The following is a 24,950-nucleotide window of genomic DNA, read 5'->3' on the forward strand; positions in this document are numbered from 1 at the left end:
CTCTCTGCCTCGGCCTCTCTGTGTCTTGATTGGAAGACGATGCCTTCCCGCAGCCGTGTATTCAATTTCCTGCTGCTGCTGCTGCTCGATGCGTCCGTGTCCTGTCAGCACTTTCACACACATACACACACACACACACACACACGGGCATGTTTGCACACGTTAGATGTGATCGGTGTGCGAGCAGACGTCCCGTCTGAGTCACAAACACGCGGTCGTCTCTTGTCACTCGGTCAATCAGAGCTTTATTGATCGGCCGCTGCCACGAGCGCTTCTCCAGGGAGGTGCTGTGCAGTAGTCGCACCCTGACTCTGAGTCCGCTACGAAATTCAGACATCCTGTCGAGTCACGAGCCGAGCGCCGTGTTCAAGTTGCATCCGAGGGTTTGAAAAGGGTTGCGATGTCTAACCCACCGAGACCTTTTTCCATCACAATGTTCCAAGAAGTTCAGGAAGCCCCAAAGCGTCGTGTGCAGCATGGAGTAGTGCTGCTATTATTATTTCATGAACCGCTTTTGTTATTTTTAGCGAAACGAGCCTGTTAGCAAGATGGTCTAAAAATAAAATTGACTGCGTTGAATTGAAATTGAAAAATCTCCCCCCCCTGCCCCCCAGACACAATCAAACAGAAGCTCCCACACACAGCTCTTTGTCTCATTTTATTAACGCAACGTTTCAGTCGACAGACCAGAGAGCGTCCGGTCCGCCCCAGAGAAATATCACTCACGATGCTCCTTATTGCCAGGAAGTCCATTAGGAACACCGACGGCATCCGCTGACATTGTGTTGCATATGTTTGTGTATACATACACAAAAACAACCAGTGCTCATCTTTATTAATCCCCACGACTGTTTTATTCCCCCCCCTGCCAGTTTCCAAGGAAAGTGCCGGAGCAATAGATGAGGACGACTTCATCAAGGCCTTCACGGACGTCCCGACTGTCACGGTACTGAATCCAGACTCGCTCGCACTCGGTCATCCCACCCAGTGTCGCTCTCTCATGGGTTTTTTTTTCGGTCTTTCCCTCCAGATCTACTCATCCAGGGATCTGGAGGACAACCTGAACAAGATCCGGGAGATTTGCTCCGATGACAAACACGACTGGGACCAAAGAGCCAATGCTGTCAGTGCATGCCTCCCCCTTCTAGCAGCAGCGTTCATCAAATTGTCCATTTATTCACATCTGTGACAGTGTATTGTTTTCCCCTCTCTTCCCTACAGCTCAAGAAGATCCGCTCGCTCTTGGTGGCGGGGGCCTCCACCTACGACTGCTTCTTCCAGCACCTGCGGCTGCTGGACGGGGCCTTCAAGCTGTCGGCTAAAGACCTGCGCTCGCAAGTGGTCCGCGAGGCGTGCATCACCGTGGCGTGAGTGTTGTTGATTTTTATTTTTAGTTTATTTTATTTTTTTCAGACAAGCAGGAAAAGAAACACTTGGCTGGATTTGCATTTTGACTGTATTTTGACGTCGACTCGCTCCTGCAGCCAGCTCTCCACGGTGCTGGGGAACAAGTTCGACCATGGTGCCGAAGCCATCGTTCCCGTCCTTTTCAACCTCATCCCCAACTGCGCCAAAATCATGGCCACTTCCGGCGTCTTGGCCATCCGCATCATTATACGGGTGGGTCTCTGCAAGAAATAGAACATTACAAAAAATGTCTTTATTTTCTCTTTTGCATTCTTTTCAACGCTGCTGTGTGTCGTCTCCTCGCTGCAGCACACTCACGTCCCCCGACTGATCCCCCTCATCACCAGTAACTGCACATCCAAGTCTGTGGCAGTCAGGAGGTGAGAGTGGAGGAGGTGGAGCCTGTTGAGCTGGTCTCAGCAGACATGAGCCTTCATGAAATGTTTAAATCATAGCTGGCAATTTATACGTTCTCCACTCTCAATTATTTTCTTCTTCTTCTTCTTCTACTTCCAGGCGCTGCTATGACTTCCTGGACCTGCTGTTGCAGGAGTGGCAGACGCACTCTCTGGAGAGGTGGGGGAGGGATCGGCGGCGGCAGAGACACTGACACTGATGATTTTGTGATGAGGTTGATGTTCTGATCCGCTCCTTCACCTGCATGGCGGTTAACACGCAGTCTGCCTCTCCTCTGTGGCAGGCACACCGCCGTCCTGGTGGAGAGCATCAAGAAGGGAATCCGAGACGCCGACTCAGAAGCCCGAGTGGAGGCCCGCAAGTAAGACCTGCACACGTGCACATTGTCACAAAGAAAGGCGTCTTTTAAATGCTGAAGATACGTAAATCTAAAGGTCCTTCATGAGAGAGAGAGACAGACAGATAGCTGGATACTTTATTAATCTCCAAGAGACATTTGCATATAGTGCAGTATTTACTTGATTATGACTAAATCAAACTTTTCCATAGACTCCCTCTGGAATGTGAAAAGTCCATATTTTGTCTTACTCGCTCCACAAGACTCGACTCTTCCCTTTGTGATGTCACAGAGGGTGCCGATAGCTCTGACAGCACACCTATGTGTTGGTTCAATCACTGCTTCACTGTGATCAGTCAGTGATTTTTCTTTTCAAGATCAGGCGTGTGGTGGAATACCACAACTCACTGCTCTTCGTTCTCTTGTTCCCCCCCCCTCCTCCTCTTCCTTCTCCTCTTCCTCCTCTCTCAGAGCCTACTGGGGCCTGAGGAACCACTTCCCAGCCGAGGCCGACGCCCTCTACAACTCTCTGGAGTCATCGTACCAGCGGACGCTGCAGTCCTGCCTGAAGAGCTCCGGCAGCGTGGCCTCGCTGCCCCAGAGCGACCGCTCCTCGTCCTCCTCTCAGGAAAGTCTCAAGTAAGCCACATTTTTGCATCCGATGATCAAGTGATCGTTTCAGCGCCTTCGTTTTCTCAGCTTGGACAGTGATTTGATACAGGTTAACAGTATTAAACAAAGAATTTTTTGTTTAATACTGTAAAACCTAGTAATCCGGGGACACGGAAGGCATAACAACCGCACAGTTACATTGGAAATGCCCTCGTACTGAGCCGTACCGTAAAGCCAAGAAGCGCTAGGTGAACACGCCCGAGGAGCTAGCTATATCGGGAAGTAGAGATTTCATGAATGAAGTCAACGCAAATGAAGTGTTATTCATTTATTTTTAGTTTTGCCACTCCTGTGATTCCATAACACAGGGTCTGCAAAAAATAAAAAATTAATTGCTGGACACATTTTTACTGATCCACCTTTCCTCTTATTTTTCCATCAGTCGCCCTCTGACGTCTAAATGGTCGGCAGCTTCAGGGAGAGGTGAGACACACACACACACACACACACACACACACACACACGTGCGCAGGGAGGAAAAAAAAACAAAAAAAAACACATCCTTGGCCACTCACACACTGATGCTGGGACGAGCGTGGGCCCGTCGGGAAACATGTCCACCATCACCTCCATGCACATTTGCCTGCACCCGGTCCATCCCCCCCCACCCCCCACTCCCCCTCCTCCACCCTCCTCGTTGATTCCAAGTGGTTCCGGTGCTGTGTTGTGCTCTACCTGCATGTGTCGTGTTTGGTGACGTGTATATATTCCTCCTCCATCCATGCCCCTCCCACCTCCCTCCTCCCTCCCTCCCTGCCCCCACCCACCCACCGCTACCCCACCAGTCTCTACGGGTTCGAAGGGCGGAGTCTCCTCGGCTTCCCTGCAGCGTTCCCGTAGCGACGTGGACGTAAACGCAGCGGCGGTGGCCAAACACCGGCACGTGGGCCAGGCCAGGCCGGCGGGGCACCTCCCGCCCGGCTCCTACTCCTCTCTGGGTAAGAGCCCCCCTCCCACCTCCACCCAACTGTCCCGCCCACCAGTCAGTCGGCTGCAGAAACAACACTTCCAGGCAACATGAATTCAAAGACAAACCTAAATTGAAAAGCAATTGAAAAGAAGCAAAGCGCTCGAGAAGGTTGAAAATTGACAGGCCTTCATTATAGGATTACATATTACGCTGCTCCATATAAACTAGCAAGCAGTCACACGGTCAGAGAGTCGTTATGAACCTGTTTGGAGTAAACAATTATTAGTTAACTAATTATTAATTAATGACAATAAAAATAATAATAATTAATAATCATTGGCAAATTTCCCCAATGTGGTATTAATAAAGGCTTCTTCCTCTAGTACCATTGAGCGCCACGATAAATAATAATAATAAAGGCCTTTTCATTTTCAACCTTCTGAAGCTGACTGCGTTGTTTTCAATTGCTTTTCAATTTTTTTTGATCCCAACACCAAAGAGGTTTGACAGAACACGAATTCCGAGTTTGCATCTTTCAAAGTGTGGAGCTCCTCGCTGACACTCTCCAGACTGGGACTGGCCCCTCCTCCTCCGCTCTTCTCTCCTCTCCTCCTCTCCTCCTCCTCCTCCTCCACTGCTTCCTTCCTGCCTGCTTCACGTCTCCTGATGTTTCTCTGCATGTTGCTGTGGAGCAATGACCAGTCGTCCTCTTTGTGTCGTGTCGTCTCTCTGTTTTTTCTGAGCCACACGATTGCATCTGCTCTCTCTCTCTTCTCTCTCTCTCTCTCTCTCTCACTCTCTCTCTCTCTCTCTCTCTCTCTCCAATACAGATGTCATGTGACTAACGCACCCCGTGTTCCTCTCTTGTCTTCTCTTCTCTCTCCTCTTCTTCTTACATCTGTATCCCCCTGTCATTCCCCCCTGTCTGTTTTCCTGGGACCCCCCCCCCCCTCCCCGGTGTGTCTCTTTGCTCTCCTCCTCTCTTTGCCTCTAAAGATGATGCCTCTGATAAAACGGATGGTAAGATCATCTCACTCTCCCTCCAAAAGCTGCAGCTCACTTGCGCTTCTCTTTATTTTTCCCCCTCATTCTTCTTGTTCTTCTTCACCCTTCACTTTATTCCAGTCCAGTCCACCACATTATGTCCCCTCATGTAAGCCTAGGCAGTGTGTGGCCACAGCGCCCCCTGCTGTCAGCCTTATTTTCACCTCCCCTTCATTTGTACGATCAGCCGTCATTGCTTTAATTGCACACCTGGGTTTATTTTTATTTATTTATTTATTTTTGCCTCGCAGCACTTTTGATTTTTTAATCGACGTGTAAATGGTTTAACCACCCGCAGCCACTTGATGAAACTGTCAGGCTTTTTCATTCGCAACTTAACCATGAGCTTGAACGTGCTCCTGACAAAACTGCTCCTTCTTTCGTTTGTCCGTAGGGACAAGATCAGACAATGGTAAGGTTGTGGCTCTCAGGTGGATGTGTTTGTGTGTTTGTGGCCTTTTGCAGGGATGTCGTAAATGCATTCCGCACAACTGGAACTGTCCCCAGTTCTGTTTTGCTCGTAGAGACGCCGCCTAGATTTAGTGCCAGAGGGGAAACTTTTCAAACCTTACGGGGGAAGAACCTTGAATTTTGCTGATTTCAGGCATGAACAGCAGATTGGAGTGACACCGATTTTCGTGTCTGTAAAGTGCTGTAAATCCTGTAGTTTTATATTCATGTAAAGTCATTCATGAATAAATATTGACTAGGGCTGTGCGATTAATCAATTTTAAATCGAAATTGGATTTATTAGTTAAGGCGATTTTTAAAAATGCTTCCGGGGTCGTGCGCCTCTGAAAAAAATTTGAAAGTTTTGCACTTTATTCCTTTATGGTTGTTCAAGATGATAGAAAAAAACTTTTATTTTGAAAGGGATGTTTGGTGAAAGACAGTTAAGGTTGTCACTTTATCCACAGGGGGATTCATATGTGTTTGGTTATTAAGTTTTCACTTAATTCCCAAATAAGGGAACTTCGTCTTCATTTTCAAGTGAAGTTTGGTGAAAGTGAGGTTCTCACTTCGTTAGTCCCAGGGGATTCATCTTTGTTGGTCAAGAAGACTGTAAATGTTGTCTCTTTACTAAACACAAAGAATTTACAGTATCTTTCAGTTGAACTTCATTCCAAATGGGAACATTTTTTGGCTGTTTTTCTTTAAAAAATAAAGATAAAATATTTGAAATAATTTATTCCATTGTCTTTTCAGAGTTTTACCAAAAAATCTCAATCGAAAATTGAATTTTCAGAGAAAAAATTTGCAATTTTAATTTGTGTCTAAATTCGCTCAGCCCTAATTCACATAAAGAGCTCATTGATTGTGACGAATCTTTAACTGCTGCTGGTTCCAACTCCTCTGACTCTCTGAATTTACCCCCGGCTGTTGCTCTCAGTGTGCTCCGGTGGCTGTAGTTCAGGCTCTTATAGCGTGTAGCGCTCGCATAGCTAGCCCGCGAGCTAGCCCGCTAGCTTCTCTGCTTCGTTTAGCCGCAAAATAGTTTTGTCCGTCTGTGATTTTGTTTTTTGTCTCTTTTTTTCCCCCCCTCCACCTCATCGTGTTGACTGCCGCGTCATTTTCTCTCCCTGTCAATCAGGCCGCGTACGCACCAAGCAGCCGCTGTCCGCCGCCAGCAGCATGTCCAGCCAGGTGGACTCGCGAGGACGCAGCCGCACCAAGATGGTCTCCCAGTCGCAACGTAAGCGCCGCCCTTTTCCCCTCGCCACAAAAACACACACACACACACACACACACCCGACTCTGATCCCTGAACTGTGAGTGTGACATTCACTCAAGTAAATGGACAACATGAGAGTTGTGTTGTTTTTTTGTCGAGCCGGCTGGAGTGTGTAGCGTCTCGGGATGTTATTGTGGAGTTTTGATCTGCTGTGGCCACGCCACGCTGACATAAAGCTCCATGTGAATTTCTCTGTGCCTTCAGGTTCTGACGAATCCGATTGCACACCAGGTATTCTGTGTTTGTGTCGGACTGTGTGTGTGTGTGTGTGTGTGTGTGCGCGCGTGTGTGTGTGTGTCAGACTATCTGTGTGTGTGCAACAGTGGGATCGGTGGCCCACCTGCTATGGCTGTCATCCTGATCACGGTGTTATGAGTGGAAGGGTGCGTGTGTGTGTGCGCGTGTGTGTGGGTGTGTGTTTCTTTGCATGCCCTGTCTCATCACTGACTGACGTGGTGGTGTGGTGGCCGCTGCAGTGCTGCTTTGGCTCACGTCTCGGCTTCAGTGTGGGTCAAACAACACTGCAAACAGGCTCGCTTCCTGCACCAGTTGGACCGAAATCCAGATGTGGAAAAGGAAAAGGACAGTGGTTGTTGGATCGCGGCCCTGCTCAGTAATCGGATCAGGATTAAAAAAAAACCAAAAAAAACAGGAAGATGGAATAACGGAAAAGGAGAAAATGGCATCAGCACAGCTGCTGAAAAAGAGTGTGTGTGTGTGTGTGTGTGTGTGTGTGTGTGTGTGTGTGTGTGTGTGTGTGTGTGTGTGTGTGTGTGTGTGTGTGTGTGTGTGTGTGTGTGTGTGTGTGTGTGACGGCGTGGGTGGCCCTTTTGAAGCATCCTTACTTTGAAGGTGTCTTTTCTTTTCCTCATGGTGAACCAGGCCTTCGTCATGCGTCCGTGCGCCAGCTTCTCCCAACATGCACTGCTTCTCCCAGCCAGGCTGCCATCCGCCGCCGCTGGTGTCGTCCGCCTGTGTGCGTGTTGTGTAACCAGCACCTCATTGATAGTCCTTGTGCCCTTTCTTTTGTAAATGGAGTGGATTGATTCCAGCCGCTTCATCCTCAGTCTGGACCATCATCAGCCAGGCAGTGCTGCCGTCATGCTCCTCGTCCGACCCCCCCGACCCCCCCCCCCCATCACCCCATATACCGCCTTCTTTTATAGCCATATTTCTTTCTTTCGTTCTTTCATTTTTGCTCATTTTTTGCGCTGACTCCCATAATTTCATCTGGTTTAATCTGCTGTTCCTTCCCCCTTCCCGGCCTCTGCTTTCTTTTTTTCCCTCCCAACCAATGGGCTTATTGGCTCAGGATCTCAGTCCGCTACCCCAGTTGGTGGTAAGATCACAACTACTACTTACTTTCAAGTTGTTGTTTTTTTTTCTCCTCAGTTGCCCTGAACCCCACCTTTTTTTCCCCCCGCATACGCACCCAGAATATTCACTCTGCGTAACACTGGCTGAGGCATGCTGGGACTTGTAGTCACAACCCCCCTTTGAAGTGGAGCACAGTGTTTTGGGGGGGAATTATTGGTGTTTCTCTGCAGGTTCAGTCAGACCTTTAGACTAAGCAGACACCAGGGAATCACTATTTAATGACTTAGATTTATTTCTATGATTTGTAGGTTTTTAGAAATTCACTTGTCGTGCACTGAGGTTGTGAGTCTGTCTGTGCGTGTGTGTGTGTGTGTGTGTGTGTGTGTGTGTGTGACTTTGGTTTTGTGTGCACATTTAGATCCGTCGAAATCTGTTCACTAATTGGTGATCCACTGGAAGCAAGATTCTCGTTGCGTTGCTCTCATATTGTAGAGTTAGATACACGGTTGGCCTTGCAGTTGGACATACATGTTTTTCATTATTAAACAGAACCAATATGATTTACGAAATAAAACACATTAAAGGACAAATGAAATGTGAAATGTTTTTTACAAAAATGTTCTAGTTGCATCCAGTTTTCCCAGTGGAGAACTGAAGCTTGTTTGGATCACGTCGCAGCTATTTTGTATCATATGTCGGAAAGTCTCAGTATTGCTGCATTTAGACCTTGACTCATTATTGCGGACCCTGAGCTTAGATGCCGGCTGATCTTTTATTTTGGGACCCCCTCAGCTCTCTAAACTCTGCTCACTCTCTTTTGTTTGGCTCCTCCCTCTCCACTCCCTGGCAGCGGGCAGTCGGAGCGGCTCTCCGGGTCGGGTGCTGACCACCACGGCCCTGAGCACCATGAGCTCGGGGCCCCACAGGGTCCTGGCCGGGGCCGGCGGGGACGGGCACAGGCGCAGCCGCATCCCGCGCAGCCAGGGCTGCTCCCGAGACTCCTCCCCCACCCGCCTGTCTGTGGGTGAGTAGCGAGCGGGGGACAAGACCGGCACGGCTCGGATCTTTCCACAATGTTTCCAGCTGATCCGATCCGAGCTCTTAGGACCTAATGTACAATTAACACAAAAACTAAGAAATAATCTTGCAAACACAAAATTCCTTACATTTTGTGATATGTTTATATTCTGGTTTCACTCCAGCACCACACACACACACACACACACACACACACACACACACACACACACACACAGGTGTCATAACCCTCCTTTTTTTTGTTTTTTTTTGTTTTTTTTTTGTTTTTTCAAATCTTCACTCCACTTACGGTTCTTCCACCTCTTTCCTCTCTTTTCACGCCTTCTCGCTTCAACCTACAAGCTCCTTCCAGCATTAGCTCCATCTACAACGGAGCGAGCAGAGGAGGTAAGACTGAAAATGATTCAACAAACAAGTAAAACCAATTAAACCCTGATCAGCACCCATCCTCGCCTCCTAACTCAAAGTGATCCCACTCTGAATCACCCCTCCTTCTCAATCCATCCATCACCGAGAAACTCCCCCTCCCCTCCCCCCATCATCCAGCTGTTGCTCCTCCCTGCCTGAACCCTCACAGATCGACCCGCCTCTGTAACCCCCCCCCCCCCAGTACGACTGCGTTGCTATGGTGATGGGTGCCCCCCGGAAACTCTCTAACCTTCCGTCCAAGCGTCTTTCTGCCTGCTGCATCGTAGTAGCTTCCCCTCTCGGGCTATGATGAATTAACCCTGAACCCGGCTGGCTGAGCAGAGGCAGCAAGAGGAGAAACGCCGAGGCTGTTCTTGATGCCGCTGAATCCAAACAACCCCCCCCCCCCCCCCCCAGCATCCCACCCCTAAAAACAAGCCTCCACTCCTCTGGCTTGGGACGCTGCTTTGATCCTCTTAATTCTCTTCTCCAAGCGCTTCCTCTCGTGTCTGTCGTCTTGTGTTTGCGTGCGAGGCGCGCGGCGGTTGATGGTGTCGGGGTGCCCCGTGTTTTCGTCCAGAACCATCTCACCAAGAGCCGCAAACAAATCAATCAAAATTCAATTAATTCAACCAAGTGTGGAGGTGAAGAACAGTTACAGTCACCCAGATGGTCTAAAGGAACTCAAAGGAACTCATTATTATATAATTATTACCTTCATCTTAAATCACTTTGTGCCTCACCTATATTTATAGAGTGCGCACTGTGTTTGTGCGCCATCTGTTATTCCAGTTCCTCCATGCTTGAAATGACTGATCTTCACATAAAGGTCCCGGATTGTACAAAAATTGCCTTTTGCCGGTGTTTAATAGCAATAACCTGGCTCTGTTTTCATCAGAGTAGTCATGTGACGCTGCTCCACAGCAGTCCAGGATGAAACACTGAGCTATGGAAAGGTGTTCATGCGGGACCTTTTGACTTTTTCTAAGATTCTAATCTTGAACTCTTCCGAGGTGAATCGTTTTTAATAGGGAGTCGATGATTCTTGCAGTTTCGATGGGGCCAATGTTGAGATGGTTCTGACGAACGGTGGCCTTGTCTGCATATCAGAAGTGATTGTTGAGAAGGTCTGACCTGTGTTAAGATGTTCCCTCAGGGCCAGTCGTTGTCTGCTCTCACTCTCTCCACACTTGTGCGTTTTGTCTCCTCCCTCGTGTCTTATTTTTTTTATGTCTTTTTCTCCTCTCGTCTTTTGTCCCCACTCTGTCGTTGTTTTTGTCTGTTTTTGCTGTCCTCCTTGTCTTCCTCTCTTTGCTCCTTTGTGTCCTCTTCTCACTGACTCACTGTACTTCCCTTCTCTTCATGGCTCTCCTTCCGCCTTGCCACCTCTCGCCCTCCGCCGCGGCACGGTGTCGTAACCTGGGTTCCGTCCGTTAGCTCGGGGCAGTCGCATCCCTCGGCCCAGTATGAGTCAGGGCTGCAGCAGGGAGGCCAGCAGGGAGAGCAGCCGGGACACCAGCCCAGTCCGCTCCTTCACGCCCCTCGGTGAGTAGCAGCAGCAGGAGGGACTGCAAATGAAAAAGAAAAAAAAAGAAAAACCGGAGCAAAATAATTCTTTTTTTTTCTTTCTTTTTTTTTGGCGCCAACTCGACTCGGCTTTTAGTTTGATCCCCGCAGTGTATCTGAAAATCTGATTGCATGTGGGGATTTTATTTTATTTATTTTTCCTTACCTTTCAATCACTTTCACTCACACCTCTCAGTAGTTCACAGGCTTCCTGGCTCGCGTCTGTGTGTGTTTTCTGTATTTGCGTGTCAAACTTGTACACGTGTCTTCTTCAATCTTTGATTTCAGCCACGCGGAGCTACTCTCGCTCTACCGGAGCTCTCCACACCCCCGACACTTTTGGGGCAGCAGGTGAAGGCTGAGTACACCTACTCCGTCCCCCCCCCGCCCCCACCGACACCTCACCACTCACTCAGTCGGCCTTGGAAAACCTTTACGTTGCCTTTCGTATTTGTTTGTTTCTTTCAGTTTTCCTTTTCAGCACCACGCTTCATTTTATTTTATTTTTCCAATCCATTTTTGAGTTACTTTTTCTCCTCCTCAGGACGTCCAGCCAACCTCGCCGTGGAATCGCATGCTTCCGCCCGTTCAGTTGCCAGTCGTCGTTCACCATCCTTTACGTTGACCTTTTGACCTTCTCCCCCCCCCCCAATCCCCCTGTTTTCTCATCGCCGGTCATCCTCTGCAAGAGCATCAACGCCTTCTCCCATCTTCTTTTTTTTTTTTGTTTTAATATTTCCATCCATCCCTGTTTTTCTCTTTTGTCAGTGGCGCCTGCAACATCACTTAACCTGCCATTGCATCGCCTCACAGGTTCTACTCTTGAGAGACATAGCTTGTGTGTGTGTGTGAGTGTGTGAGTGTGCCTGCTAGTTGATAGATAGCGAGCAGCGCAGCAGCGGACACGTGGGAGACAAACCTTCTCCCAGCGGTGAGATCTGGCCTCTGAAGTCTCCGCCTCTCGTCTCTGTGCAGGATCAGGCTTTGGCATCAGTCAGTCCAGCCGCCTCTCGTCATCCGTCAGCGCCATGAGGGTCCTCAACACGGGCTCCGACGTGGAGGAGGCGCTGGCCGACGCGCTGGTACGACCGCTTCACAAGAGCGCCGAAACTCTCAGCCACAATCCAAACTGCCCAGTGTGTGTGTGTGTGTTTATATTGCGCGAGCGTTTGTTCACTAATCCCTGCTTCTGCCTCTGTTTAATGCAATCAGCTGTTGGGAGACATGCGTTCCAAGGTCAGCGTCCTCTCCTGCTTCTCACCCGTGTGTTGTGTTGTGTTGTGTTGTTGTTGTTGTCGTCGTCCACCTGCTTGTTGCGTCCTGTGCATGTTATCCACCTCCGCCTGGTGTTTTGGCCGTCGTCACATTGTGTCCTTTCTCCCTTTGCTCCACCACCGCAGAAGAAGCCGGCGCGACGGCGGTACGAAAACTACAGCATGTACTCGGACGACGACGCCAACAGCGACGCGTCCAGCGCCTGCTCGGAGCGCTCGTACAGCTCCAGGAACGGAGGAGCCATCCCCACCTACATGAGACAGACGGAGGACGTGGCCGAGGTCGGTGGCAAATGCAGGACTCTGAAGTCACGTCGCACAATATAGCGCTTTCAAGGTTCAGCGTGTAATATTTGGAGATTTTTAAGAAGAAACAGTGACGTCTTTGTGGTTCCATCTTGGACTGCAGAACTCTCTCACTTAAGTTCCCGTAGGGACTCCGTACTTTCCCTCTCCCGATTTTGCCAGTGAACTACAGTGGCCTGTGAGAGCATGCGTGGATACCTTGTCCCCCTTCTTCTTTGTTGGTTTATTTGAAGACTTGAGTGCGAGATGGACGACAATTACGTTTGTAAAAATATTCCATTTACTCCTCCGTCCAAATATAACGCCCCGTTTTCACTAGAAGTGAACTCGTCACGTGACCACATACATACGTCTGCGATATACCTCTATATCGATACTGTATGTCTGAAGAACCAATGTTATTATCTGTCATCATCAGGAGACAGTTTGTTCTATTTTTCTCTTTGATTACTAGTAAAAGATATTCCCTCAGTGAACGGGTCACGTGACCTCATACGTCACGTCCGCTGACTAAAAAATGCGTCTTTCCATGACACTTTTGCGATATACCTCCACATGGATACGTCTGAAAAAGCACCTCATGAGAGCGTCGAAACTTTTTAGCCATATTTGAGAGGTTTTTTCCATTAGCAGTTTTTATTGCCCTATTTAGGTTTTTGCGCAATTCTCGGCCTCACGGAAACGCAGCTAGAGGTGTCGTTGTTGCCGTTTTGAATATTAAATCGGCCCCTCTGTGCGTTCGTTGCCTCCTCCAGGTGCTCAACCGCTGCGCAAGTGCCAACTGGTCCGAGAGGAAGGAGGGGCTGCTGGGCCTGCAGGCGCTGCTCAAGAACCAGCGCACCCTCAGGTCGGCCACGTGAAAACACAAAGCGCTCTTTCAAAAGAAGCAAATCTCTCGCCGATGTTCACCGACGGTGTTGTTGTCCTTCCGCAGCCGGGTGGAGTTGAAGAGGCTGTGCGAGATCTTCACCAGGATGTTCGCCGACCCGCACAGCAAGGTATGTGTGTGTGTGTGTGTGTGTGTGCGTGTGGGTGTGTATGTGTGTGCATGCAGCCTGAGTGGCCACGGAGGCGGACACACACACACACCCACCCATCCAGTCTCAGCATCATCTCATACAGGTTCATTCACTCATCATCATTCACCGACTTTGATTTGATTTGATTTTTTTTGACCCCTGTCAGTCGTCACTGTACCGGATTCTGCCAAAACAAAAGTCCAGGATCTTTGTCTCAACGAAACGCACACACGTATACACATCACTCGCGCACACACACACACATATTAGATGAACTTTATTCCAGACTCGGGTCCACATTAAAAAAAAATGAAAAATAAGTACAAAAAAAAAACAAAACACAGACACACATAACACAACACAAGTTTAAAACGCATACACACATCTATTTCAATGCTTCCAGAGCTGTGACAAATATTGTGTGTCACTTTGAGCAGGCACCGTTAGGGCCATAATGACTCCATTCTTTGACTGGCTAAGAGTTGACGTATGAAACTGTACAGAAACTTTCTAAGAACAGCGTGAACAGTGGGAACATTACTGTTTACAAACGTATCAGCCAGGTAACCAGTACTTCATTATATGCCTCCTGCCACTATACCAGCACCGCAGGTGTTCTGTATACAATGAATTCCAGTAGGACCTCAACAAAGCCATCTTGACATCATCAGTACACTTATTAAATATAAAATATCAATATTAATTACTAATATTGAAAGTGACAATCCTGCAAATGTTCTTTTTGCTAATGTTTAAATAAAATATAAAAAAAATACATATGCAACACACACACAAACACACACACACACACACACACACTCTCACGGACACAAGGCATGCAGAGTGTGCGACTCTAACGGCATGTGTCACTGCCGCGTGTGCGTGTGACCTCACACCAGCCGCTGCCCCTCCTGGTTGGCTCTCTCACCGTTTGACAGCCCTCTGCTGGCTGCTGCGTTCACTGCATCCCACCGCCACCTGCTTTTTTTTTTTTTTTCACTCTCCTCTCACTGCGGCTGCGATCCGCAGCAACAACACTGACTGCACGCGTGCGCGCTCACACACACACACTCACACACACACACACACACACACACACAGGCACGCACAGATGGAAGCGTGCACACCAGCGTGCAGGGCTGCCGGCTCTCCTCTCTTGACTAACCAGCGGCGGTTCCGCCTCCTTCTTCTCTAATATGCGCCACTCACTCGTCTCTGGCCGCTTCTCGAGGCGTGCGCGTCCTCGTCTCACACACACGTCGGCACCTCCTCTTCCTCCTCCTCCTGCTCCTCTACCGCTCTTTCAAACCCTTGACGTTTGACGATTTGATGACTTGCAGCGAGACTCCGGCAGGGTGTACGGCACGGCAGAATCCGGTATAAGCTCAGCCTCCTTCAAGGTACCGCATCTCACCCCGGATCCTCGTCCTCATCCTCCTCTTCATCACACAGCACTCCCACTTTTCCTCCTCCACGTTTTTACTTTCTCATTCTCAGCTCTTAAGTCTATATCTTTATTTTTATTTATTTATTTTTTTACAAATCTTGACACAACATTTTTTATTGCTCCTCTCTGTTTGCCTCAAATGTTGACTCTCGGTGCAGTTTGTCAGTAAATGCTGTGAGTGAACTGGTGCGCCCCTCTACGTCCAGGTATGTCCCCCCCACCCCCACCGCTCAGGATGCTAACAGATGTGTGTGTCTCTCTCTCTCTCTCTCTCTCTCTCTCCCACCCTCTCTCTCTCTCTCCCTGCCTCCCTCCCTCATGCCACCTCTCACTGGAACTCTCTCTAGAGAGTAAGTTTGGCCGGTCGCTCTCCCTGTGTGTGTTTGGGTCTGTGCTGTTGTCAATGATCTCGTGGAGTTTTGGGGCAAATCACTCACAAAACTAACTCCCCAAGACCGTGTTGCCTGTGATTACGTTGCAGAGGATGCATGACGATGCGGACACTCAACTTGACTTTGAATTGTGACTTACAATTGTCTCTTTTCAGTCAGTTCCCATATTATGCTTTTTTTCCCCAATTGTGATCTGGTTGCACAATTTTTTCTTTTACTGACACTGAAATACTGTCCATCCTACTTCATTTTGCTAGCTTGACCCTTTTGTGATGTCACAAAGGGTTGTGATACTTCCATGCGACGACACTTGAATGAAATTTGTTCCTCTGAGGCCGCCACGTTTTTTTGTCCTCGTCCAAACATATGCATGAAAAAGTTGTTACCTCAACAAGGGTATAATATGGGATAATATTAGTAATAATAATAATAATAATAAAATATTATTATTATTATTATATTAATAACTTATATTATTATAATAATGATATTATTATAATTGTTATTATTATTATAAATAATAACAATAATAATAATAATAATAATAATAATAATAATAATAGTGTTTTGATTGCTGATCGGGATTAAAAGTGTGCTTCTGCAGTTGTGCCTGGATAACCACTAACTTTATATGTATGTACGTAGCCAAATGCTGCTGTGCATGCATGTGTTCTTCTAAAAGGGAGTTGCTTATCTTCCTCTTGAGTTCATCTTTTTGTTCATGTGTGTGTGTGTGTGTGTGTGTGTGCACAGGTGTTCAGCATGTTCCTGGAGACGTTGGTCGACTTCATCCTGGTCCATAAGGAGGACCTGCAGGACTGGCTCTTCGTGCTGCTGACTCAGCTGCTGAAGAAGATGGGTGCCGACCTGCTGGGCTCGGTGCAGGCCAAAGTTCAGAAAGCGCTGGACGTCACACGGTTGGTGGCACCGCGACACTCGGATCTTCCCCTGTCTGGGTTCTCTTTTCGTCTGTGCGCGCAAGGGGGGGAAATTTAATGGCGGCTCTTTGACGTTGCTCCTGGCAGAGAGTCTTTCCCCAACGACCTCCAGTTCACCATCCTCATGAGGTTCACCGTGGACCAGACGCAGACGCCCAACCTGAAGGTGAGAGCATGTTTATGGTGTGCACTTGTTTTCTGTAACCCATTAAGGCCTCTAGGGGGCGAGGGAGGGTGGGGGCCGCTGACCAGCAGCAAAAGGGAGCCGAGTGTCTGCAGGTCTGCACTGATTGTAGTCCAATCTGAGGGACTTGAGTCACCACGATGCATGAAGCCGCATGGCGTCGTCTCTTCAAGCTTCACGAGACCCCAAACCCTGGCCTGTGATTGGACAGCGGTTCCATGCAGCCACTCCCCCTGGCTTTCTGACCCCTCCTGTGAGCCCCTCCCTCTCCACCAGCTCGTACCCTCACGCCAACCCTGCCCTCGCCTGTCAACACATTGAAAGCTGTCAGTTGTCGTAGCATGATTTCACCAGTTTCAGGAGGCAAATCTCAGAAATAGTTTTACACAACTGAAGTAAGGATGAGTTCACCACTGACGTCTTCTTACATGGCTGTTTTTTTTTGGCAGAAACTATTGAGTAAGTTCATATTTACACTACCAGTCAGAGGTTTGGACTCACCCTATGAATTGAATATACTACTGACATTGCAGTTTCTCAGTGAAGGCATCAAAACTAAGTATGAACACACGTGGAATTATGGAGGAAACTATAGGTGTCAAACAACTCGTTTTATATTGAAATTCTTCAAAATAGCCACCTTTCATAAAAAGCATATTTAGAGTTATTTGACGTGTTTTTTTTGTTGTTTTTTTTGCTTTATAATTACATATATCTGCTCATATATTTGTCTTCAGAATCTATCTACAGTGTAGAAAGTTGTAAAGATGAAAAAAAATTCCATGAGAAGTTGTGTCCAAACTTTTGACTGGTCGCGTATGACAACTCAGCAGCCAATAAGAACACAGCAGATCTTTTTGAAACAGAAAACTTTTTTTTTTAGAAAGAAGATGAAAATTAACTTCGACTACGAGTGCAGGGGTCATCCATCCAAACAGTCGCATGAAGCCCTTCACCAGAGACTCCTCACTACTTCCTCCCTGCCTCCTTCCTCCTCCTCCTCCACCACCCCCACCCCCCACCCCTCCACCTCTGTCTCCCACCGTTGATTGACGCGGTGCCTTTCCTCTCTCTCTCTGAAGCCTGTTCGGAGCTCGTGTTGCGGGCGAGGGCGATGCAGGGGAGGGTCCGGGGTAAAATTGTTCCCCCCCAGAGTGCGGCGCCACGCCTGCTCTCTAGACGAGCAGGCCGCAGCCTGGAGCCAGTCCTCCCAGGTCAGTGCGCTCCGGGGGGAGCAATTGTGTGATGCGCGCGATGCTGCTGCTACTGCTGCTGCTGTGTGAGCGAGGAGGAGGAGGAGGAGGTGGTGGTGGGGGAGGTTCTGCTTGTGGAGCCAGCGGAGCCAGCGGAGCGATTCGAGAGGCCATTCAGTGGTGGTTGTTGCGTTTCCAGAGCCTGCAGTCAGCGTTTGCATTTCTCAAGTCACGTTTTCATTTTGAACATTATTTTTCGGACGCATGGTTGCCAAGGCATCTTCACTGACTCATCCTTTTGGTTTCCAGACCTGCAGAAGACGCAACAGTCTGCTGCAGCCGCTGACGATGTTCTCTCATGTCTTTTCTCTTTTGTTGTTTCGCCACGTGTGCGTTCCTGCAGGTGAATAGTGGCCATGCCGTCGTAGAATCGTCTCGCACATGATTCTATAACTGTCTTGTTGTGTTTTGTTTGTTCTCCTTCTTCTCCAGGTGAAGGTGGCCATCCTTAAATACATTGAGACGCTGACGTTGCAGATGGAAGCCCCGGACTTTGTGAACTCCAGTGAGACCAGGCTGGCCGTGTCCCGCATCATCACCTGGACCACCGAACCCAAGAGCTCCGACGTCAGAAAGGTGATGACCTGGAACGCTGCCGCTGCATCGCTCTGAACAAGCAGGAGGCTTCATCCTGGTCGTAGATGGATGATCCACAGAAATGCTGCAGGTTCTTCCCGATGTCTCCCTGACTGACTGGGGGCCCTGACTGTCCTCTGTGTTTTGCAGGCTGCCCAGTCGGTGCTGATCTCTCTGTTCCAGCTCAACACCCCCGAGTTCAGCATGCTACTGGCCGCTCTTCCCAAAACCTTCCAGGACGGAGCCACCAAGCTGCTTCAGAACCACCTGAAGAACACCGGCAACGTAGCACAGGTGAGACTCACGACTCGCAACCTTTTTTTCTTCTCTTTTTTCCTGCACTTTCACACCACAGAAACCTTTTTCATTCGGCTTCCTCAGGCTCCGATGGGCAGCCCTCTCACTCGCCACACCCCCCGATCTCCAGCCAGCTGGTCCAGCCCGGTCACCTCTCCCACCAACACCTCCCACAACACCCCCTCACCAAGGTAACACACACACACACACACACACACACACACACACACACACACACACACACACACAAAGCTCCTTTGATAAACCTCAGTCCTCTGGGGAATTTTGCTGTAACCATAAAACCTGAAATATATTTGCTTTTTTGGGGGGAATTTGTAATGGTTTTTGTTTTATGGTTTTTACCCCTTTATAAAAAAAAGGGGGGAAGAGGGATCTGAGCACGGATAATTCTGTTGTACTTTCTAAGCAGTTTTATGTAGATTAAAACTTAAAAAAAATATATTTTTTTATGATTGACTGAACAGCACCAGGTGGAATAACATCCCTGCTACTCGCACAGTGCACATATCCAGCATACAGGACTATAAAAGTCTAGTGCCTGGACAGGTGTGCATCCTAAATGTACCAAAAAAAACAACTGACTTCTGCTCTGCTCTGCTCTCTCTCTCTCTCTCTCTCCCTCTCTCTCTCTCTCTCTCTCTCTCTCGCTCTCTCTCTCGTCCCCGTGCAGTGCATTCGACTACGACACGGAGAACATGAACTCGGAGGACATCTACAGCTCGCTGAAAGGCGTCACCGAGGCCATTCAGAACTTCAGCGTGCGCAGCCAGGAGGACATGAACGACCCGGTCCAACGGCGCGAGGGAGAGGAGGTCAGTGGAGCGAAGCGTCTCTGTCTGTCCGGGACGGAGTCAGGCAGCGTCCCGTCAGGAACCACCTGCCTCGAAAAAATGGCTGGCCACCACGGAATTTTTTTTTCTTCCCTCCCATGAATTTAGCCTGAGCTCAGATTTGCACCGTGTGACCAAGCTGGGCAAAGACAGTTATTTTTAGAGCAATGAAAGAGTGGAAATGACTCCCAAATGATGTCACTCAACAGAAGAACATGACTGATTTTAAAATGAAATTAAAAGACGACTACTTGACAAGAACTTTGATTTATTAACAGCTCATGGAGTGATTCAGATTATGGGCAGAAAGAAATGGAGGAGCATCTGTGTATTGTTTGTGTTGTTTACCTGTACTGGCGTGAATGGATGTAGTCAGGGTGTGTTGTCATGCGATGTGTGTTGTACTATGATGGCAATTTGTGATGTTTGTATAACCAAACATAAACATAAACCATGTGACCGAGTTTCCTTTTCAAAGGAAGCCCCACACAGTCTGGAGGCAGCAGCATGTTTTGATGTCGCTTTCACGCCGACACTCATAAGAGACACACAACCACACGCGCCTTACACATTCTGCACATGACCCTGACACACGATCTGTTAGACCCGCTCCCCTGCGGCGTACCAACTCTCACACACACACACACTCGATATGTTAATGGGACGGACAACTGTGAACGTGTTTACTGTTCCGTCGATCCGACCGGGAGCTTCTCTCTCCTTTTCAAGTCTGTAAATCGCGCATCACGCATATCAGTCATATCAGTCTCTGCTCAGATCCGGTTCAGCGCGGCCGGCCCACTTATTTTTAAGGGCTCGGCGTGCTTTAGTGCAGAGCTTCTGACCCGCCGACACCCCACCCCCACCCCCACCCCCGACATGCATCTGAAATCCAACCGTTATTCATTATTCATTTGTATTTAATTATCATTTATCATAAGGAGGCTACAAAGCATCAGTTTTAGCAGGAAACGGAAAGTTCAACTTGGAAAAATAAAAACCAAGCGATGGCTCCTTCCAATGAACGTGGCCTGAAACTCTGCTTTCTTCCTCCCCTCCAGGGCGACGGCGGGATGGATGGCCGAGCGTCGGACATCATGGACGGAGGTCGCATGGCTCTGGACAACAAGACGTCCCTCCTGAACACCACCCTGCTCTCCTCCAGCCCCCGGGGAGCCCGCGAGCACTTCTTAGACTCTCCCTACAAACACCGCAGCAAAGACACCAGCATGGACGATTCGGATCAGCTCAGTGACGGTACGCGGCCCCAAGGACCCGGGACACACGCTCATCATCATCCTCATTGTCATCACCACAACGTGACAACACATCTGTGTTTTGGCTTTGTGCTCTTACAGACCGAAGTCTGGACCAGTCGGAGCTGGTGGCCGAGCTGCTGAAGGAGCTGTCCAATCACAACGAGCGTGTGGAGGAGAGGAAGGCGGCGCTGTGCGAGCTGCTGAAGCTCATCCGAGACAACACGCTGCAAGTGTGGGACGAGCACTTCAAGACCATCCTGCTGCTGCTGCTGGAAACCATGGGAGACCGAGAGGTAAACACCTCCTTTTCCAAAACAAATGCTGAGATTTAACTCTTTTACTCCTCCTTTAAACTGCGCTTTATGATCCTTTTTTTTTTTTTTTTTGTAACTCTTCCAGCACGTCATCCGAACACTGGCCCTGCGAGTGCTGAGGGAGATCCTCAGCAAGCAGCCCTGGAGGTTCAAGAACTATGCAGAGCTCACCATCATGAAGGCACTGGAGGCTCAGAAGGACCCGCACAAGGAGGTGCCCCCTCAAACACACACACACACACACACACACACACACACACACACACACACACACACACACACACACGTGCTTTAATGGCAATTGAAAATGAACAAAAACAACAATCTATGTCTTTGAATCCCCATGGTATTTGGCTCTTTATTGAAATTACTGTTAAAACACTGAAAAAAAATGAAATACAGCTATTTTATTAATTACTTACTTTTGATACGATTTATTTAAGTTCGGCGGGCCGGATTAAAAAGCTTTATGGGCCATAGTTTGCCCGTGCCTGCTGTTGACCATGGATACAAACTGGATACCAGACTGGCAATATGGCAGTGCGCCGATTTTTCCCAGTTTTCCCCATAGACCCCAATACAAAAAATAACGGCCTTTAAAACGGCTGACAGGACGACTGTGACCTGAAACACGATTCATAGCAAATCTTTCTACTGTAGATTTTTCACCGATGGTCTTTTAGTCGTTTAAAAAAATGATGAAGGCCAGAAAATGAGCAGTAAAGAGTTTATTCCCAGCGTGACGTCACCACGTCGTGCGTGCTGCTGTGTCTCAGCTCGATCTGATTGGCTGCGTCCTCACGTGTCTGCAAGCGGCGTTCTCCAGAATGGTTCTGATTGGCCAAATAGAGCATGAGAGTTACAAAGGCACAGTGGGCCATCATCTTGGACCCTGGGGGCCTGCCATGCTTCAGACCCATCACTCTGCTCTGTTTTCCCGGGCGGCTCTGATGTCTTCTGCTCCCCGTCGTGCTCCTGCAGGTGGTGCGAGCGGCGGAGGAGGCGGCGGTGATGTTGGCCCAGTCCATCAGCCCGGACCAGTGCATCAAGGTGCTGTGTCCCATCATCCAGTCGGCCGACTACCCCATCAACCTGGCAGCCATCAAGATGCAGAGCAAAGTGGTGGAGAGGGTTCCCCGGGACGGCCTGATGAACCTGCTGCCTGAGATCGTGCCGGGGCTCATACAGGTGACGCACGCACGCACGCACGCACGCACGCACGCACGCACACACACACACACACACACACACACACACACACACTCCTCTCCTCTCAGACCTTCCTGCAGCTTTCTCACGCGTTTTGTCTGGTCCCTGCAGGGTTACGACAACTCTGAGAGCAGCGTGAGGAAAGCTTGTGTCTTCTGCCTGGTGGCCATTTACACGGTGATCGGAGAAGACCTGAAGCCACACCTCAACCAGCTGTCCAGCAGCAAGGTGAGCCCACAGAGTCCCAGGACAGCAGAGTGGGAGTCATCAGCAACTTTTCACGTTAAAGGTCCCAGATGTCTCCGGTCTTTGTTATCCTGGCCTCGGAGCAGCCTCACACAAATTAATTATTGATCCAACAAAATTCCGGGGAGATCTTCTTTAAGCAGCCTGTTTAGCCCTCTGTTTACAGCTTTCTACCAAAAACAAAAGGTTTTGAACTTCCCGCTAAAACTGATACTTACTGTTGTTGCTTTCACGCCATTAAAATGGGACAAAAACAAGGCGGCCAATTGGACAGCTAACAACAGAGACTTGATTAGTGGTGGTTGGTGCCCTTTGTGACATCACAGAGGGTTGATTTCCAGCGCCTGACAGGATAGAGTCACATATAGTTAGAAAATAAATCTTGCAAGACGAACAAGGACCCTAATTTTTACGTTTTAATTTGCAGAAATGAAAAAGGTGTATAAACTAATCAAGCCCTCAGTGACTGATGTCTCCTGTTGTTCTCTGTCTGCAGTTGAAGTTGTTGAACCTCTACATCAAGCGCGCCCAGTCCGGCTCCGGCGGCAGCGAGCCGCCGACCGAAGGCCTATAGGGGTGACGCAGCGCCCTCCTTTGGGACAACCCCGGAACTGCAACCCTGCCCACCAGACATAAACATCCGTTCATGAGCTCACATCCGCCTCAAGACCCTCAGAGTTAAATATACATGCATCACTAACACCAATCATGCTAGTACTCACTCACACACACGCACACAGGCATACACACACACACACACGCATATATGCATTTCCTGTCACCTTGCAAGACGGCAGCAGTGGGTCTGCAGAGGGGAGTGTTGGAGCGCCCCCCCCGCCCCCCCTCCCCGGTCCCCCACGCTGAGGACGACCCACAGACTCAACCAAAGCATTTCAAAATATGGATGACAATGCAAACAGCTATGGACTCGGTCCCTTTTTCACATAAAGTCCGTCCATTGCAAAAAAAAAAAGAAAGAAAGAAAGAAAGAGAGAAAATATCCAACATTATATTTCTCAAAATTTCACCCCGATTTCAGCAGAAAGTGACGCAACTGCATGGTTGTAATATTATGGAGGGACGTACGATGCAGCCTTTGTTTCTCTTGTTCAGCAGTGAGTGGATAGGAATGTAAATTTACATTGTGTCATAGTTTGAGTTTATTTTACCAAACCAGGTTTTACTGACTGGGGGTTTACTCTCGCTCTTTCTCTCTCTGTCTCTCAAACACACACACACACACACACTCACACGTGCATACAAACCCCCTGCCTCCCTCCGCTCTCCCCCCCCCTCCCTCTTTCAGAAAGGTGCTGATTAGCCTGAAACGGTACGACCGGGCAGCGACACGCCGAATGAACGCGCGGCACGCTGGGTCCCAGCGGCCCGGCGCTGAAAAATTCATTTACAGGCAGATTCCAAAGTGTAGGAGCCATTGTGGTGCGTGCGCGTGGCTGTGCATGAGACTGAAGTTTTAAGAATAAAATCACTTTTTACCGGGGTCTACAGTGACCGACAGGCAGAGCAGTGCAACTGAGGTTTTAAAATAAATGTGAACAGTGTTGGACGCCACCCCTCATGATGTCCTTGGTTCCTCGCAGCTCAGTCCAGGCGGGCCAGCAGAGAAACGGATGTGTGTCGCTTTATATGAAGTATGAAAGGACACGGCTATTATCACATAGTGGATATGTATCTAAATATGATATTAAAAAAAAGGAAACTCCAATAACAGTGTCCACTTAGACGAGTCTCCTCCTCTGTCCCCTCTGTGTTTTTATTTTCTCCCGCTCCCTCTGTTGCGCTTGCTGTAGCCTCGCTCTCTCTTTCTCACACTTCTGATTTTTTTTTTCTCTGCTGAGAAAATTTGTAGAAATGTTTTTATTTACAGCTCTGAACAAAAAAATATATACCGTCATCCTTTTTCTTCTCCTCCCTCTGCCCTCTCGTGTCTTTCGTTTCCTTCCTCTTCTTGTAACTTTCTAGTTTTCACACGCGTGTTTCTTTTTCCGTGCATTTACAAAAGCTGTGCTTACAATAAAAATCAAACTTGTACAGATCACGCGATGCCCTGTGCCTCTTGAATTCTGCAATGGCGGTGTGCAAATGGAGATCGGGTGAGCGCGCAAGGACTGTTCTGATCATTTTCATTTGTTTAATCAACTGACAGTCATTTACAAACTATCTTTAAAAAAAAAAAAATAAGGTTAAATTAAATGTAACAAATAGGCAGAGAGTGTAAGATTTAGTGGCATTTAATGGTAAGAAAACAGTGCAAAATGCATTTAACATGCATTTAACACTACTTCATTTCACATGTCTGGTGATGTATATAATCTGGGCTGTAGAAATGTGCAGGTGCACAGCTGTCTGGCCACAAGTGGGCCTTTGACTCTTTATGTAAATATAAACACTTATTAATTAAAAACGATAACAAAAGCTAAAAAAAAATAAAATAAAGTTTCACCCGTTTCCAACATTACTCACTTGACTCCCAAAGAACAGCAGCAATTTGTCATTGATTCTCTTCAATAATAAAT

At 48.4% G+C, this 24,950-nt stretch overlaps 1 protein-coding gene across 17 annotated transcripts in view; it reads left to right on the top strand.

Annotated features, from left to right (window-relative positions):
• The window catches only part of clasp2 (cytoplasmic linker associated protein 2), a 49,803-nt gene extending 25,333 nt beyond the window's left edge, over positions 1–24,470 (top strand). For 2 of the 17 annotated variants that reach the window (XM_076016138.1, XM_076016144.1), the window contains 34 exons: positions 873–946; positions 1,031–1,123; positions 1,222–1,367; positions 1,485–1,620; positions 1,717–1,787; positions 1,924–1,983; positions 2,108–2,185; positions 2,633–2,800; positions 3,216–3,256; positions 3,619–3,771; positions 4,740–4,763; positions 5,182–5,199; positions 6,379–6,480; positions 8,687–8,860; positions 9,217–9,261; positions 10,720–10,827; positions 11,137–11,199; positions 11,824–11,930; positions 12,061–12,084; positions 12,249–12,404; positions 13,184–13,275; positions 13,363–13,426; positions 16,040–16,203; positions 16,312–16,390; positions 18,094–18,237; positions 18,388–18,531; positions 18,619–18,725; positions 19,226–19,367; positions 20,447–20,642; positions 20,744–20,937; positions 21,044–21,172; positions 21,940–22,146; positions 22,279–22,395; positions 22,910–24,470. In XM_076016138.1, coding sequence (XP_075872253.1) covers positions 873–946; positions 1,031–1,123; positions 1,222–1,367; positions 1,485–1,620; positions 1,717–1,787; positions 1,924–1,983; positions 2,108–2,185; positions 2,633–2,800; positions 3,216–3,256; positions 3,619–3,771; positions 4,740–4,763; positions 5,182–5,199; positions 6,379–6,480; positions 8,687–8,860; positions 9,217–9,261; positions 10,720–10,827; positions 11,137–11,199; positions 11,824–11,930; positions 12,061–12,084; positions 12,249–12,404; positions 13,184–13,275; positions 13,363–13,426; positions 16,040–16,203; positions 16,312–16,390; positions 18,094–18,237; positions 18,388–18,531; positions 18,619–18,725; positions 19,226–19,367; positions 20,447–20,642; positions 20,744–20,937; positions 21,044–21,172; positions 21,940–22,146; positions 22,279–22,395; positions 22,910–22,987 — 3,698 coding nt within the window. In that variant the 3' untranslated portion in view covers positions 22,988–24,470. Of the gene's footprint in view, positions 1–872; positions 947–1,030; positions 1,124–1,221; positions 1,368–1,484; positions 1,621–1,716; positions 1,788–1,923; positions 1,984–2,107; positions 2,186–2,632; positions 2,801–3,215; positions 3,257–3,618; positions 3,772–4,739; positions 4,764–5,181; positions 5,200–6,378; positions 6,481–6,723; positions 6,751–7,831; positions 7,859–8,686; positions 8,861–9,216; positions 9,262–10,719; positions 10,828–11,136; positions 11,200–11,823; positions 11,931–12,060; positions 12,085–12,248; positions 12,405–13,183; positions 13,276–13,362; positions 13,427–14,787; positions 14,848–16,039; positions 16,204–16,311; positions 16,391–18,093; positions 18,238–18,387; positions 18,532–18,618; positions 18,726–19,225; positions 19,368–20,446; positions 20,643–20,743; positions 20,938–21,043; positions 21,173–21,939; positions 22,147–22,278; positions 22,396–22,909 lie in introns of all 17 variants that reach the window. The other 15 variants (XM_076016139.1, XM_076016145.1, XM_076016141.1 and 12 more) reach the window with 12 other exon arrangements.
• Positions 24,471–24,950: the final 480 nt, after the last annotated feature.

This window comes from Nelusetta ayraudi, unplaced genomic scaffold, assembly GCF_046127955.1.
Source record: "Nelusetta ayraudi isolate G7.1 ecotype Tasmania unplaced genomic scaffold, CSIRO-AGI_Nayr_v1 ptg000219l, whole genome shotgun sequence".
Lineage (NCBI taxonomy): Eukaryota > Metazoa > Chordata > Actinopteri > Tetraodontiformes > Monacanthidae > Nelusetta > Nelusetta ayraudi.